This window comes from Myzus persicae, unplaced genomic scaffold, assembly GCF_001856785.1.
Source record: "Myzus persicae strain clone G006 unplaced genomic scaffold, MPER_G0061.0, whole genome shotgun sequence".
NCBI lineage: Eukaryota > Metazoa > Arthropoda > Insecta > Hemiptera > Aphididae > Myzus > Myzus persicae.
In genome coordinates this window covers 648,148-665,179 of record NW_019104366.1, presented here as the reverse complement: position 1 = coordinate 665,179, position 17,032 = coordinate 648,148, and the positions used below count along the sequence as shown (strand labels likewise).

Sequence of the window (17,032 nt, the reverse complement as noted above, 5' to 3'; positions counted from 1 at the left end):
CCGGTCCATGATGTACCTATGCTTGTGACCCACCCATTATTCCCGAACTTTCCTTTATCAGTATACCTTTGTTACTATTTTCCCATTTTAACGTTTTTTAATTCTGAGAATATTGTGACGGATGTAGGTATTGACTTTACACAGATGCGTCAAAAAAAAAAAATTATGATAAACTGGAATTTTTACACAAAACCAGCAATTGAACAAAAAAATTGAAAATGCAATGTACAAGCTCTCTTATAAGTTGTTACTAGTAGAAATTAAAAAAAAAATTGTGAGTAAATCCACAATAATTTTTATGGTCGTCTTATATGAAGTCCAAAACGATTGTTTGTATTAAGATTTTTTGTCTGTTTTGTATGTGTATATAATCTGTGTTATAAATTATAATATAAGGTAATATTACCAATTTGTTATGACTTAGAATTTGGATAGCACTAAAATTGGTATAACATATAGGTACACCCACAAACATATTTAATTGTTTTAATATAGATTACCGATTTACCCATGCATCGATATACACTTCACTGGCACACTCAGGTGATCTCTTTAGTGGTTAATAACTATACCCTTAAAAAGAGCTTTCAACAACTGCACTCATCAAAAAAAAAATACATCAGACATGAATTAGACCACTTTGCTCTTCAGAAGACTTTCAACTACCTATCTATAGGATCTCTCTACCTACCTAGATAATAAGATATTCCCGTCTTCCAAACCTAGGGTACTTTCAACAAATCGAGGTTCACTTAACTACTATCTAATGAGGGAACGAGTAGCAAAAGCATATTATAGGGAATTGTTAACTAATAAAAAAGTTAAAATAAATTATTAGTATAGCACTATAGCCCTTTTATCAGAAACATTTTTATTACCTAGTCTTGTAAATAAGTTAGGTAGGTAATTTCAATAATATAAATAATTCCTCTCAGATAAAACACCCTATTAATATCTATCAGCAGTTAATCTGACAATTCACAAATATAACTGTCAAGTGAATGATTTGTGGATTTATATAATTTAATATACCTAGTTGGTTTATTGTACATATTATTATATTATATAACGTCAACTGATTTACAACCTACCTCACAGTTAATTCTCATATAGTATATTTTCAATACAATATTCTGTTGTAACGTAACGTCTTATTTTTTTCCTAGTACTTTATTGGGATAAACATTCATATTTATGTACGTATTGCCTGTAATCTCTATATGTACTTGTGTTGCTTATACTCTAAATAATGATATTATGAATAGTTGTAAGTTTATACTGCCACAAAATTGTATAAAATATTTGTAGTTATTATGCACAGTGGGCGTTATTATAAATATGTAACCTGAAATATACCCGTACATCGTGATTAAGTACAAATCAAAACTTATTTGCCAATTATCGTTATATAGGACGCTTAACAATGTATAATATATGTACCTATATAACAAGGCCATACAATGTTGAAGTAAGTTTTCTATAATTATTTTATCTACCTATCGATTTGCAACGCGCGTAAAATTAATACAATACCTAAGTATAGGCGTATAGCTACTTTCCCACAGTTATTCGGAACTATATGGGAAAACTAATTTGTTTTTTCACAACGGAACGGAGGTGGATTGAAATGAATTGTAGCCAACAGTTTGTTAAGTCGCAGAGACGTATTTGGATTTTACACGTCGACAAATGTGGTTTGACTTAAATAATCTGTATTAAATATGTACTGGTGAGTATATTACCTACCTGTATTTTATTATTTCAATTTGTAATATACATTTTGTTTATTCATTTTTATAATAATTCCCACTGGATGTAGGTACCAAACTAATCATTTTTTTTTTAACCCGCAGTTGATTTAAGAAAAATCATTATATCAGTTGGCAGATATAAAGCAGTCTATACGAGATCGTGGGAACTACCATTTGGACGTCATAATATATAGAATTATAGGAACCTATTATATAGCTAGTGTAAATCGGTAAATCGCATCATGGGTGGTGATACATAATTTTATTTATTTTTTAAGTTGTACTTGTTTTTTAGAAATTGACAAATTACTATCGACATTATGGTGACTTATTCGATGTCGTCGAACAACCAGAAACACGATCTATCGAATAGTAAGTATACAATATTATTGTGATAGGTGTTATTGAATGTTACCATAATTTTATTGTTAGACACTTATACGGACTTAATAATTGTATATAAAAATATATTGTGGGTACCTATCTATAGGTTTTACAGTTGTTTTTTTTTTATTTAATAATTTGTGAATAATTTAATGTAATAATTATTTTATTAATAGTTTTGAATATTTTTGGAGAGTGGAGGGCCATACTAGGAATTTAGGACATTTTAGAGGTCATCAAAATGCAAGTACTTGCTCATTGTCTCACTAGTTAGTAAAGTAGTTTAAAGTAATTGGAATTCAACCACACAAAGAAAATAAAAAATAAAAAACCTTCATTTAATTCAGGATAAAACATTAAAATTAAAAAAAATAATTTCTTATCCGCGGGACAGATACAATTATTTGTCAACCAGCCGCAAAGTGAAGGCACCGTACGAATTACGAAATTCCATACCTACCTAATAAAAAAAACATAACCACTCACATTTCATAATCATTAGTATTTTCTCAACAGTCATAATGTGCGTTTTTGAGACTCTGGAGAAATAAAAAAAGGTAGGTACCTACACCACTTAGGTACCTAGTAGTGTAGTACTTACCGTAGAGTTTACCATTGCTAGAGTTTGTAATAACTCAGTAATAGGTAGGTATAAACTAATAAGTGATATTTGTGAGAATATCAATTATCAACCACAGTTATAAATTCATAGGTACCTAACCTTTTATAGGTACTATGCTACTAACTGAACCACTAACATCCAGTATATTTATGAATTATGAAGTTAAAACTGAATAAAATACATGCTGACTATGGTACCTGTCGACTGTCCGACCATAAATGAAGGCAGCTAATAAGGAATATCGTTTTGTAATTTTTGTATCACTGGTAAGTGGTAGCCGGTAGGTCTTACGACTTGTATTAGATTTACTATATTTGTTCAAACTTTTCTGACTACGATAACGTTTAAGTCCGTCGAGAGGAGTTCTGGAAGCAATGTTCCAGAAATGTTCATATGGTTAAGTTACTGTTGAGTTACTTGGTGGAAAGGGAGGGGGCAGTATGTGTTTTTGTTTTTTCACCCTGGGCTAGGTTGTACTTGTATAGCAATTATATATTTATTAAGACAATATTGTCCATTATTACAATTTATATTAATAATTAATATCAAATAAAATGTAGGTATGGCTGTATGAGAAATAATATTTTAACACTTATTATATTACTATTGATATTTAATCGATTGCATATTATTCTACACCACTCCACACCTGAATTATACTTTGTCTAACTTAGTCGAACGATTAAAATCGCGTCCGCGCACGAACTAGGTATCCGCCTAGTGTAGTAGTGTGTAACCAGCTTAAAATCTCGAGAATGGAGTTATGGTGTTAGGTTTAACTAATTTCACTCCAATTCTAAATTTCTTATAATCTTTTGACAAAATAACTCATCGGAGTATCACACATTCACTCGAAGGTGTTATCATCATAAACATTTTATTATGTATATTATCTTTACGTCTGCACTTATCATTCATACGGCTGGTGTTTTGTTATCACCTTTGAGTCGTTCAAAATATGTGACATAATTTGTTGATAAATAAATAGTTACTTCTTAAGTTTACTCTAATAATTAAATTATTTAACTTTGGACATTAAGCTGGCGACTTCAGTGAATTCGTGTTTATAATCTAATAATATTACTTGCGATACAAACGTTTATGAGCGAACGACGAGTTGCTGTACCAAGTTTTTAAGTTAAGTGCTTTCGGACGATAAGTGGATCATTCACCAATCGTGCCTATTAAATTTATCTTTTTCCGCTCAATCTTAAAGTCATTGTTTGATTATTTTTATTTGTAAAAACAGTACATTTTTTTTATACGCCTTATCATTTATCGACGAAAAATTTGAATTACCTACTCTGATTGCTTAACAGTTTGTCAACATTCCACTGACAACATAATATTATATTGTTAGTACTTAGTAGTTATCATGTAGAAAACGCCACTCTACAGTAGTCCTTTTTTTCTTTTTAAGTATGGACTCGATCGTCTCTAACAGTAGCGGGTATGATCAATCCGTTGACTGGGTACCATTGTCTCTGACGTTTGTTGAATATCCAAAGGGTGAGTGAATTAAATAGCAGTTATGCACTACATACACTGCTATGTAACAGATCATAATTCATAACACATGTTTAAACTGACTCCAGAAAATGTTTCTAACACCCAATTGGTGTTACAGAATTATTAATTTTAACGCAATAAACTGTTACTCCAATTATTTAGTTTGTTTGTCTTTTAGAAGTTGTCATACTCTGAGTCATAATTACGAGGAAGCCAAGTCACAAAAGTATAAATAAAACTGCAAACATAATTTGAACTTCTTAACAGTTGTAGATCTTTTATTAAAGTAATGGTTTTAAAACCTAGTATAGTTTTATATATTTAATAAGCAACATCATTTTGAAATTAACTGATCTAGTATTTTTTGAAAAAGACTGAGTTAAGTGTTTTACATAATAATATTAAATATATTGTTATTATAAAAGTTTGATTAAAGATTGCCTTACAAAAACTGCTGGAACACTTTACAAAAAACATATTCTAGAAATAATAAAAATAGCAAATTAAAATTAAAATATAATAATATTATGTTAAATGTTAATGGTACCGATGTAGGGCAGCCGTAATTAATAATATAAGTTTTCAATTCAATTAGTGTTCCGACAATAATTACCGCATTATATCACATACAAATATAATATAATAATTTACAAATTATTAATATTAATATTATAATTTATTAATCAATTCAATGACATGAGTAGGATATATGCAGCATAAACATATGCATTTTAAATGCATACTATACTCATGCATTCAAATTTATAATTAATTGGTAAGTTGAGTTCAAACATTAAAATAGTTTCTCAAGATAATCTTCTTTTTTATTTTATGTTTCTTTATCTTGAGCCATTAAATATATTTAACAATAATCACAAAAAAAAGCAAAAGAAAAAACAGCTTTTTGCTTAAAGGGCAGGCCATTGGGAAAATTCCTGATGCGCCAATGACAGTTTACTTTAGTTTACAACAAAATAAGTAAAAACAAAATATGACTATAACTATTATTTTTCAATATACTTTTACACTTGTTGATTTGCATATTATGTTACATACCTATCTATCTAATAATTTTCTTCTTGTGTTTAAGGGAATATATTTGGAAAATTATTGGCGTTGTTTAGTTTGACACCTTTCGTGATTCTGTCTGGTTTTATTTCTTTGATTCTATTTCGTCGAGATTTACATACAGTAAGTAAACATTCAAATTAAAACAATCATTACTTACCTATATTTTGTCTATAGAATTTTTTTTTTTTTAGATCACTTTTTTCATTGGAGTATTACTCAATGAAATATGCAATACAGTTCTTAAACATATATTACGTGAACCTAGACCCTTAGCTAGAAATACAAATTTGTTGTACTCTGAATATGGCATGCCTTCATCTCATTCTCAATTTATGTGGTTTTTTGCATCATACATGTTATACTTCACATTTATAAGGTATATTTCCAATAAATATAAAAAGTAAGACTTATTCATAAAGATAGAATGTTGATAACTTTAGAATTTTTTTCTTCTTTTGTCCCATAAAATGCCATCTTAGTTAAAAGTTTGTTTCATGCTCCTTTAATTCAGAATATACTAATTTTATTTTGTATTGTTAAGCATTTTTAGCTATACATGCATTTTTTTGTTTATTGTTTATTTATATGTCATATTCTTATATTTTGCATATTATGAGACATTTTTCATAGTTCTTGTATAATGAGGGGAATTTTTCTCAGATTTTAAATTTTTGGGTTCTTGTTGTGATTCATTTTATTGCTAATTCGTATCAACTCAAATATTTTCAATACATTTTTTTTACTGTAAATTAAACTTGACATTTAAATGTTTACTATTATCTATAATATTATCTCTAATTTTGCGATTCATGTTTTAAATTACTCTGACACTCATTACCTCGCCCATAACTCTAATAATTATAATTATTTTTAAATTAAATTTTAGTATGTTTTTTGGTCATTTTTTAAGTTAACTTTTTTGAGTTTTTAGACATTTTTTGTGTGTTATTTAGGTCATTAATATCTTATCACTATGTTATTTATAGTGTAGTTATTATGAATGTTTATTATTTAGGTTACAGTATGCTAACAACAAGGCATTTAAAGAGTTTTTCTGGAAAGTTGCTGGAGCAGCATCATGCATTGCTATTGCCTGTATAGTTTCTTATAGCAGGTATTTAGACTACTGTATTTTATTATAACATAATTATTTTATATTTTGTAATACACAAAAAAATAAATAATGTTTTAGGTTTGTAAAAAAATAAGTATAATAAATTTGATGCCTATGTAACTTATTTGATAATATTATCATTAGAATAAATATTGAATAAAAATTATATCATTAGTCATATTTCATTTATCCAATATTAGGACCAATATAAACATTTTCTTCCAACTGACCTTGAACTGACCATGGTCCTAGATGTTGACTGACCTCATCATAGTATAACAAATAATCTCAGGAATACAATATTAATAATTTTGTATAATATATATCAATATTTGTAACAATGACATTCTACTTTAGTAATATTGTTAAAGTGGTTCATATGCCCATTTTCTTTTTCCTTTATGTACCGTACATAACATGTAGTATTGTACTTATTGAATTTTCAATATTTCTATTGTAGTTTTTTTAAATGCTTTAAAAGATCCTTCAAGGTTTTTTTTTTGATAATCTAAATAACAATTATAGATTTTAAATAACAATCAAGTTCATGATTGGTGTAGTGAAATATGAATGTTAAACATATAACATTTTTGTTTAATAACATTTTAACGTCATTTTATTATTACCAACTTTATAATGGTTTTTTTTTTTTAGAATCTTTCTACAATATCATACATGGAAGCAAGTAATATATGGTGCACTATTTGGTATTATTATAGGAACTATTTGGTTTACCATAATTAATGTGGTATTGACTCCATATTTTCCAACAGTTATTTCTTGGTATGTTGAATTATATATTTTCCTTATTATATAATTTTATAAATTTATAATAATATATTTATTTATTTAATGTTTTATACAAAATAACACTACTGATTTTTTTTGTAAAAATTATAGACATCCTCAGTATGTTCAATCTGGAGTATGGATTCTACTACTGTGTCCAACATTAGTTTAATTTATTATAATTATTAATTTGCTTTGGCCTTGAGACTTGAGTTCTATAAAGTGCTAAAATAATTTTTGTTTGTTTTGCTTTGAAATACTTCACGTATTTACATCTTCATCAGCACATATTGTGATATCATATTTATTTCAATGATACGTTTAAAAATTAAATGTACCATAATCTACCATTCAAAAATGTGTCTAATGTCTAATTATTTTGTCGCCTAATTTTACTGTTAAATAATATAAACATAATGCATACTATACTCCGTTCCATATAAGAGCGCACCACCTTGGCGCCTCCAAATGAATCGCGGAGCGACGTCCGGACCTACAGGCTGAGTCTATTTGCTCTGCTATTGGTTGTCGCTGCCGACGACGCTGTGGTAAACAGGGAATCACCAAGTGTAGTGGGGAGAGATGCGTGAGTTTCGACCAGTTTTCGTCTGCTGCCCAGTGCGCTCTTATTTAGAACTGAGTGTAAAAGCTTATTCATTAAATTATTTTAAGTTATAACAAAGCTAAATAAAAAAATAATATTTATTACATTAAACATTGAAGCCTTACAGTAAAATAATTTTAATAAATTAAATTGTGATTTGTAAATAATATTATAATCGTTTAAGATTTATATCAACTATAAAATGTAAAGTAATATAGGTGTTTTTATTTAATCCAAAAACAAAAGAAAATATCCGGAATAATAAAATTATAATACAGTAGAAACCTTTATAATGGCATTCAATTCACTAGGTGAATCATTAAATTAATTAAATATTTATATGAACATAATATTGTATTACAATCAATGTGTAATATTTTTATCGCTAAATCATGACTTCAGCGGGTATAGAATAAAAAAAAATAAAAAAAAGTGATTCATTATTTTAAAATTAAATTTACATTGTATTTTTAATTCTGTTATCTGTATAAAAATCAGGCAGTATAATTTTTTCAATTTCTTTAGAATTGATGTTTAGTATTAGTGGTTGATATCTTACCTTTAATAAAAGTTTAAAACGGTAATTATAGAATTATAATTATATTAGATTTTTCTAATATAACTAAAATTACCTGTCATAACATAGTCATTATAGAGGTGTTGTAATAATCGATACAAATCAGTACATACAATGTAAAAGTTTTACCAGGACCTCCAATCTAAGGTCATTACACCCAATAGCCACTACAACCGGTGTCATCATAAACGGTTTCTACCATAATTATACTTTTTTTAATTAACTGGAATAATAAAAAAAAATGTCCATTCCATTAATTTAAAAATATATAGATCAAGGTATTAGATAAATAATTTTGTTGTGAATATTGAGTTTTATAATATAGGTACGTTAAGAATATTGAAAAAAAAATAACAATTTATGATTATATTATTTTATTTATTGAGCTCGGTGGTTCAATTGTACTGTATGCTAAGTTAACATAAAATATGTGACATGAAAGTATGACAAAAAATAATAAATCCTTTAGAGTATATTATATTAACGTTTAACAGTTGTAAGAGCATATTCCACTGTATTTTAAGATCATCTTTGGCCTTTTTATTGTATATTGCTCTATTTTGTATCTTTAGTATAAATAACGTACAATTTATAGAAAATAAAAATAAAGATTTGAAGACAGCTAATTTAGTATAAGTTAAAATGATGAACTCAAAGTCTACCTACCCAATTATTATTTTTTTTCTACATTTCACTTAAATTTTTTTTTAATTATAATAAAGTCTACGATAATAAATCAATAGATGAATATTGCTATAACTTTTTTAAATTTATTTAAAATTAAAATCATAATTTTTAGAAAAGCATATATTTTATGAAATATTAGGCCATTTTTTGTACATAAACTCATATTTTTTAGAACATATTTCATAATTTTTTAGTGCATGCAATTCGAAGATCCATTTATTTAGAACATTACCAAAGAATAAGTTCAAATAAAGATAAAACAATAAAAATATGTATTTTTCATTATATTTGCAAAAATCAACTTAAATATCATAACATTTTAAAATAGTGACAAATCTCTGATATGTTCTCTGTATGTCAAACTACTATAATATTAACAATAATTGAAATTTATTTAAAATAATCAAGCAAACAAATATATTTATACTTGAGTACAAATATTACTTAATACTAATAATTCTTATCTATAATTTAATTGAAATATTGTTATTGTTGTTCAAATAACTAGTATTATTATAGTATATACAACTCATTTCAATTAAATGTTTAAACTGTAATAATCGTCTTATTTTGTAATTCAATAAATTGTTCATTAATGTACAATATTACTTATATTAAACTATTTGTATCACATAAACTTCAACGAATGATAATATTTTTAAATCTAAAATATTTTTTCTTTTTTAAATAATTTAAATAAATAAAACATTTCTTTTCTTTTTTTAACTTGCCTTATTATTTTATTGTATATAATAGAGCGTCTATTATCTATAAGACTTAGCTAAATGTTATATATTGTATTAAAAATTAGATATTATAATTAAATTATGATAAATAAATACAAAATATCCCATCAGTTTCAATTAGGTTAGATAATTGGCGCTCAGTTGTGGCTTGTACTAGTGGTCTAAAAAGAATGAAATCTATATTTAAAAGTTTCCTATCTTTTTTAATACATTATATAAAATGTGTGTGCAACATTGAATGAACATTTTTAATTGTATTGATTGATTTTTTTTCTCCTTCTGGTAATATGGGTAAAACTATGCTTTAGTGTGTTTTTAGTTGAGTATTTAAGTATTTGTTAAAATAATGTTTTGTTTTTCTTTATTTAGGAAAATATCAGAACTATTTTTGTTGAGAGACACTACGTTAATTCCCAATGTCTTATGGTTTGAATACACAAATATTCGTCATGAAGCAGGAGCTAGAGCCAGACGTAGAAAATCGATTTCTGCAAAATCTCAATGACTAATATTTTGATAGTATAAGAATGATAATAATATGACTAACCTGTTCAAGCATTTGTAATTATGTGAAATAATCAATGCACAGTATACTATTATTTTTATATTATAAATTTATAATAGTTTACCATTGTTTTTGACATGTCAATGTATTTATAATAACTAAATAATTGATAATTTATATTTGATAATATCTAATGACTAATATAGGTACCTACTAAAGGTACCTACTGTTTATAAATATCACAAAAATGTAATTATTTTTTTTTAATTTTCAGTATATTAAAGTTAATTTTGAATAGTAAGCACACTATAAATACAATATTATTAATTTAAAGTTTAAACATAAATATAATTTCCAGTAGTACAATAATTTATTTCAATTTCATTACAAAATGTTTGATTACACTAAATTAGTAACTAATTTATTTTATTCTATTTTGTAAAAGGGAGTTAAACTTTCATTTTAATAATGAATTCAACTGTTTATTGCAAACATTTTTAAATTAGGTTAAATTCACATTTCTATACTGAATAATTTAAAAATATATTGAATAACATAAATTCCAATGATGATGTGAATTATAATATACATATAAAATATGTTTGCGTTTGTTTACTAATTGGAATGTATTTGTACATGCGATATCATTTTAGAGCAATGAAATTAGAAATGTTAAAGTAGAGCATTGATTGTCCACACTATATTTTGTAATTCAGATAGTAGGGGATAATCAAATAATGGTTATAAATGTATTATGTGTCTATGTACATTTCATACATATTATTTATATATCTATACGTATATGATTAAGTAAAATATTTTTTTTTTTAATGTACATATTATCGTGTTTTTAAATTTAATTATTAAATAAATTGATAACTTATTGAGTATAGTAGCATAATATAATTATTATTATATACTATTTTGTTGTGCCTGATCTATGTTGTATTTTATTGCATTTAATAATAAAGCTGTTGATGTATAATTGTGCAATAATATGTATCATACCTAGTACTAATTGTAGATATATAATTATATTAGGAAAGAACTGTAAGACAGGTACTCTATTGTCATCAGTTAAAAAAAAAGAACTAATAGATGTATTAAAGATAAGTTGAATTACTGATAAATTAAGTGATCAAGAGTACCTGATTTATTTCCAATACAATTTTATTATGCTTACATCAATTTATTGGGTATGAGAAACTTATAAAACAATTTATCTAATATCCCTAACCATGCATATACCTAATCCAATTCGCATATATTATACACGAATATATGTTTATTTTATTTTAAATATTATTTTACTAGAGTGCTTCTATGATCAATTGGTATAAAATTGTTTATTATTTCTTTTGGTAACGAATATTTATATTGATTATAAAAATATATTTAGGCTAGAGGTTATTGTTCATTCAGTCGATAGTTGTTTAGGTAAATCACCCTTTACTTTTGTAATTACTAAAATATTTAATATTAATATATATTCTAAATACAATATAATATTTTAAAGAGCATTTATTAGTGTACAATGTTTGAAATTAATTTTCACTTTCCATTATTTAATACTTAATCGGTTTAATTTGTTTTATGTTCCCTTTACAACCAGATGTTTCTAATTCTGTAGTTGAGTAAAATATGTTTACAGTCACCATTTAATTTTTTAGTAACAAATTATGGGTACCCATTTGTTTTATTCAATGAAGATTATCAATTTTTACAATTTGACAATGATAGTGTGTAAAATAAATATCAGAATAACAATTTAAACTAGTTGATAACCGAAGACATAGATATCTAGTATAAATAATATACATATATTATATATTTTTAACACGAAAGTCCTGGAATGTTTTTGCCTTTTTGGCTTTGAAACAAAAGTATAAATGGGTTGGCATATTTAAGTAATAAGGTCCTCACTGAGTGCTTAGTTAAATAACCGTGAAAAGTTGATTTCAATTGATTTACCGTAAGCACTGCTGCTGTGACAATATCTTTGGTGAACTTGATTATTCTCGAGCATTCCTAGACTGATCTTATGACAAAACTCCCGGTGTTGTCTTGTATAAAATAATAACAATGCAATTTAATAAATAAATTCTAAAACTGATTATTGTACTAGTCTTATAATCTCTTAATTTATGTTATATATTGTATTTTTTGTAAATCCTAAATGGCCTAAGGCCTTTGCTGCTGAGGCTTAATGTAAATAATAAAAAAATCTATGTATAGTTCTATACATTGTTGTGAATTTGTGATATCTATATGTTATGAAAAGCATCCCAAAACTTATGTTGAGACACTTCAACCACTGACTACAGAAGATAGTGGGTAGCTTAAATTCATTTTTGACGAAAAAATTGTATTCAAATGTCATTGTGTGTACAAAATATGATAATATTCTCTAAACGTTTCAATTACCTACCCATGAATAATATTTTTAAATTACAACAAAATAACTAAAATCTTTATTCTTGGTTTTTATATGTAATATATAGATAAGTACCTACCTATTTAAAACTTAATCTTACTCAATTCATTTTTATTAATTAAAAATTAAAATGCAACTTTCAATTAAAAAATGCATTTTTTTATAAATAAAATGTCACTGTTGATTTGATAATTTTTAGTGATTTATAAAATAAAATTAGTTTTTTTTTATTAATCGGTGAAGATCAGTCAGTTCCAGTAACTTAATATTAATAATTATTTCTGCATTTAACAGCCAACAGCTTTACTATAAAAAATTGAAGAAAACAAATTTATGTTATTTTATATTAAGTACATAATGATTATGATAATTAACCAAAACAAATGCCAAGGGAGAGGCAACTGCCTCTGCTTGACCCCCCTGAGGACACCCTTGTTGAAAATTTTGTTATTTTTTGATAAAGGTAGACAAACTTATGATGAATCTTGTATTACATTTTCAAATCGCAGATAAAAAAACACAATTTTATATGAATATTTCTAACATTCTAACAAAAAAAATTCACGCATTTTATCATAATTCTAACTTCGGAGGCTCATAAAAAATTACTGTGGGTTTACAGTCAACTTTTTTTATATTTTCCCTAGCAACAATAAATTTATGAAGACCTAGAAATACATTTTTAAGTTGTTTGACTGAACAAAAAAATGTTTATTGATCTTAATTTTAAAAAAACTAATAAAAATCAAAAATTTCATAGACGTGTAAATTGCTTAGCACGAGTCTAAATATTTAAATAAATCTACCATAATACTAAAAGTAAAATACATTTTTAAAGGTATTATAAATATATGATGTAAAATATTCTAAGCAGAATAATATAATATGAATAATATGATACAATATTCTTACAGTAATAATATTGGTTGACAAGCTGATTCCTCTAAAAATCATTTACTACTTATAATCTAATAGATATTATTGATATTAATAATTATAATCTAATAATAACTTTATTTTCGCATCATATTGTGTTTAATAATAAACAACTTACCACAAAATTCAAAATATAATTGCAGAATTATTTGCTTTGAGCTTGATCATAAATTTATCTTTTTTCAAATAGATTCTTCACCAGTAGTCAGATATGCCAGTCCATACATAACACTAAAATATTCCTTTATACCTAATAATAGTAGATTATATTATTAATAATAAGAAGAATAAATATCTTTTTTTTTATATAATAATATACATAAATACGCATCAGGTTATAATAGCGTTGTCTAGGTCTGAACTCTAAAATCTAAATTATTAAGCATAAGTTCGTAGATTACGTTACAATTACATTTAGTTCAATGTAGATGTATAAGATTTTTTTTATTAACGAGTAGTAGGTACATTTAAGCAAGTGCTTACTTCTATTTAAAAGTTTTTCGAATAAATTATAATATTTTTGATTTCATTCCAAATGTTTCCATATATTATGATAAATTTTTTTTTTAAAACTTAATTTAAAAAAAATAACAATATTATAAGTAAACTAAAATATATTACTGTTTAGTAGTGAATAGTAAAACAATAAATTAATGATTATAGGTACCAGCTTTGAAAATAAAATGTATAAGATTAATTGTATTATTATTTTTGTGTGATGATTATGCTCGTGAAACAGTTAATTTCAGTTTTGATATTGTACATTAATAATTAACTGCCTAATATTATGATCGATTACATGAGTTACTTTAAACAATTGTATATAATTTTCAACATCAGAGTTAAGTTATAGTTCTGAACTAAATATTGTTAAATACTAAAGTAAAATATTATCCACGCTCTACACCATTTACATTTTATAAAATTAGGTAACATACAAATATGAAATCGTTTTTCTTTAAGTGTTAATAAGTTTAAATAAAATTAAAAATTAAACTTAATGCTATATATTTTGTACATGTCCCATAAAATTATATAAAACTGTGGTAATTGTCAAGTTCGACACCAGAAAACTTTTGTTCTAATTCGTGTTGTCTTTCTTTTTCGTCCCACAACTTCACTGCTTCCAGAACTACTTCTGTAACAGTTATTTCATTTTCAACTTCCTCAATTAGATTATTTTCTTTTAAAAACTTAATTTGAACATCGTATTCCTCGTGTGATCCATTGATGGCAGCTTGAGTATTCGCGTAAACCTTAGAAATGAATTCATTTTCAACATCAATTGAGGAACTCGGATGAGTCTCTTTCGACATTTTAGCAAAAAACTGGTATCGATGAAGCAAGTGGGCTTTTTTTAAAAATAGGCAAAATTCGTCTTCTTTATTTGGTATTAAATAAGCGAAAGCAGGCGTCATCATCACTCTAGGATAATTCTTACAAATAGTCTCCATCAATTCAAAAGATACAATAGGATTTTCAGCTTCATTTTTAAGGATAGTGCATGTAAATATTGGGACGCTCTCAGAAATTCTGGATAAAGTCATGGCAGATTTTGAATTTTTAGCTTTTGAGACTAAGTTATATTTTTTTATAAGTCTTTTGAGTTCATGTTTAAATTCTGGTGATGATTTTAGAATCATTTTCTCCAAATTGTTTCCTTTCTCAATAGCTAACTTAACCAACGTTTTTATATCTGTATACATGACTTTTTTATCGGAATTTATCGCAGTCATATAAGATAGAATAAGTTTAGGGTCAAATTCTTGTTCGCAATTTTTTTTCAGTAACCACGATGGTACATATTTAGCAGACTCACTGAATTCCTTGGCCATTAAAAAATTAAGAGTCCTGGGCTTGTACATTTCATTCAATTTTGTTTTTAGTTCATCATCGGACAATAAGCTCGCCTCAGCGAATAGTTCTTCCATAGATCTTCCAGAGGTGGGCTCAGATGGTTTGGGTGTAGTGTTTACTGCAATCTCTAGTACTTCTTGTACGGACATGTTTCTCGTAACGGTAGACAAAAGTATAAATTATATTACAATACCTGACGAATAGATGTTCAATATCAAAACGAAAACTCAACTAGGTACACAAATAAATTATTATTTGCTAGGTAGAAATAACATTCGTAAGAAATCTGAATTTGTATATAATAATCTTACTATTATTATAATTATCATAAAGGTACGCGCAAACGTAAACAATTTTAACTGAAAATTATAATATCATACGAACATCAGCGGCTGCACTATAGGTACTGAAGATTATCGAGGACTGTCGAAGCGAAGCAAACTAAAAATTAAAAATCATAGTTGATGTGTTTATCGATTTCTGTGCAAACAAACAATAATTATAGAAATAATAGGTAATTTAGTGGGCAGTAGCGAACGGCAATTGGCTGCTAATAGTCAATAAATTGGTAATATTAATTCGTCAACATAGTTAAATGATACTACCTAAAATATATTTAGTCGATACAATAAAGTGGCAGTACATTATATTGTCTTCGACACACGTCCATTAGGTATACCAATGAAACGCATTAATATTATGTGCGCATTGTTGTAATAAGTATAGGTATATGTAATAATATTATAATGGCTTTATATTCCATTATATAGTCTAATCCGATTTAAGACTGGGTACCATTAATGTTGGGAAGGGGGGGAGGACTAGCTACTAGGCACTTATGTAGATAATAAAATAAAATACACCCATCTATTAAAGATTTTAAAATTTTCCTCCGAAGTTAAAAAGGCAGGCAAGTGGGGATTGCTTTGCTGCATAATAGGTGTCAAGTGGGTCACAGTCAGAGACATTTTACCACTAGAAAAGAACTGTGTGTCTGTATGTAACAACAGCATAATGAACGGAGTAACAACATCTAGCAGTGATGTAGCATGTCTTTACTAGAAAATACAATAATCTATAATCTACGTATATATCTTACCCGACCACCCCGCACTGCCATGCATACGAGTAATCTAAAAACGCCCTATTCGTTCTGACACATTCCATACACTCATTGTTTGTCTAGTGGCTAGTATATGTTTAGTATAAGATTATTACTATGTTCACTGTAATAGATGTGTTAAATTTGAATTAAAATAATTAAATGACAGGTATACGCAATACGACTCTGAGCGAGTCTGTCAGCCTATATCAATATATGTATACATGTATATTTTATATGATATTATTGTAATTTATATTACCGTTAGACATTAGTAAAACAGTAGACAAATTAATTTTTGCAAAAAAATTGCATAATGTGTGTATGAATTGTAAATTATAATA

At 26.3% G+C, this 17,032-nt stretch overlaps 2 protein-coding genes across 6 annotated transcripts; one reads left to right on the top strand and one right to left on the bottom strand.

The window, feature by feature from the left end:
• The first annotated feature begins 1,195 nt into the window (after positions 1 to 1,195).
• LOC111041537 (dolichyldiphosphatase 1-like) lies at positions 1,196 to 10,451 on the top strand. Of its 5 annotated transcripts, XM_022325829.1 has the most exons (8): positions 1,196 to 1,729; positions 1,854 to 1,981; positions 2,047 to 2,123; positions 5,357 to 5,457; positions 5,529 to 5,713; positions 6,353 to 6,451; positions 7,106 to 7,234; positions 10,224 to 10,451. In XM_022325829.1, exons 3-8 carry the CDS (start codon positions 2,072 to 2,074, stop codon positions 10,357 to 10,359), a joined length of 702 nt encoding a protein of 233 aa, XP_022181521.1. In that variant the 5' UTR covers positions 1,196 to 1,729; positions 1,854 to 1,981; positions 2,047 to 2,071; the 3' UTR covers positions 10,360 to 10,451. The 5 variants fall into 5 exon arrangements, 4 of the variants coding, with proteins under 4 accessions (XP_022181521.1, XP_022181522.1, XP_022181520.1 ...); XR_002605341.1 differs by lacking the exons at positions 1,196 to 1,729; positions 1,854 to 1,981; positions 2,047 to 2,123 and adding exons at positions 3,692 to 4,266; positions 7,352 to 7,826 and having other exon boundaries at positions 10,224 to 10,337; XM_022325828.1 differs by lacking the exons at positions 1,196 to 1,729; positions 1,854 to 1,981; positions 2,047 to 2,123 and adding exons at positions 3,693 to 4,112; positions 4,178 to 4,266.
• A 4,306-nt stretch (positions 10,452 to 14,757) lies between these two features.
• Positions 14,758 to 16,162, bottom strand: LOC111041548. The gene has a single exon (XM_022325846.1). It carries the CDS (start codon positions 15,733 to 15,735, stop codon positions 14,761 to 14,763), a length of 975 nt encoding a protein of 324 aa, XP_022181538.1. The 5' UTR covers positions 15,736 to 16,162; the 3' UTR covers positions 14,758 to 14,760.
• Positions 16,163 to 17,032: the final 870 nt, after the last annotated feature.

Coding starts and splice junctions, on each gene's coding strand:
- LOC111041537 (XM_022325828.1), top strand. CDS start 4,179: ATGGACTCGATCGTCTCTAACAGTAGCGGGTATGATCAATCCGTTGAC. Junction 5,714..6,352: donor TTATACTTCACATTTATAAG/GTATATTTCCAA, acceptor TTTATTATTTAG/GTTACAGTATGCTAACAACA. Junction 7,235..10,223: donor TTTCCAACAGTTATTTCTTG/GTATGTTGAATT, acceptor TTCTTTATTTAG/GAAAATATCAGAACTATTTT.
- LOC111041548 (XM_022325846.1), bottom strand. CDS start 15,735: ATGTCCGTACAAGAAGTACTAGAGATTGCAGTAAACACTACACCCAAA.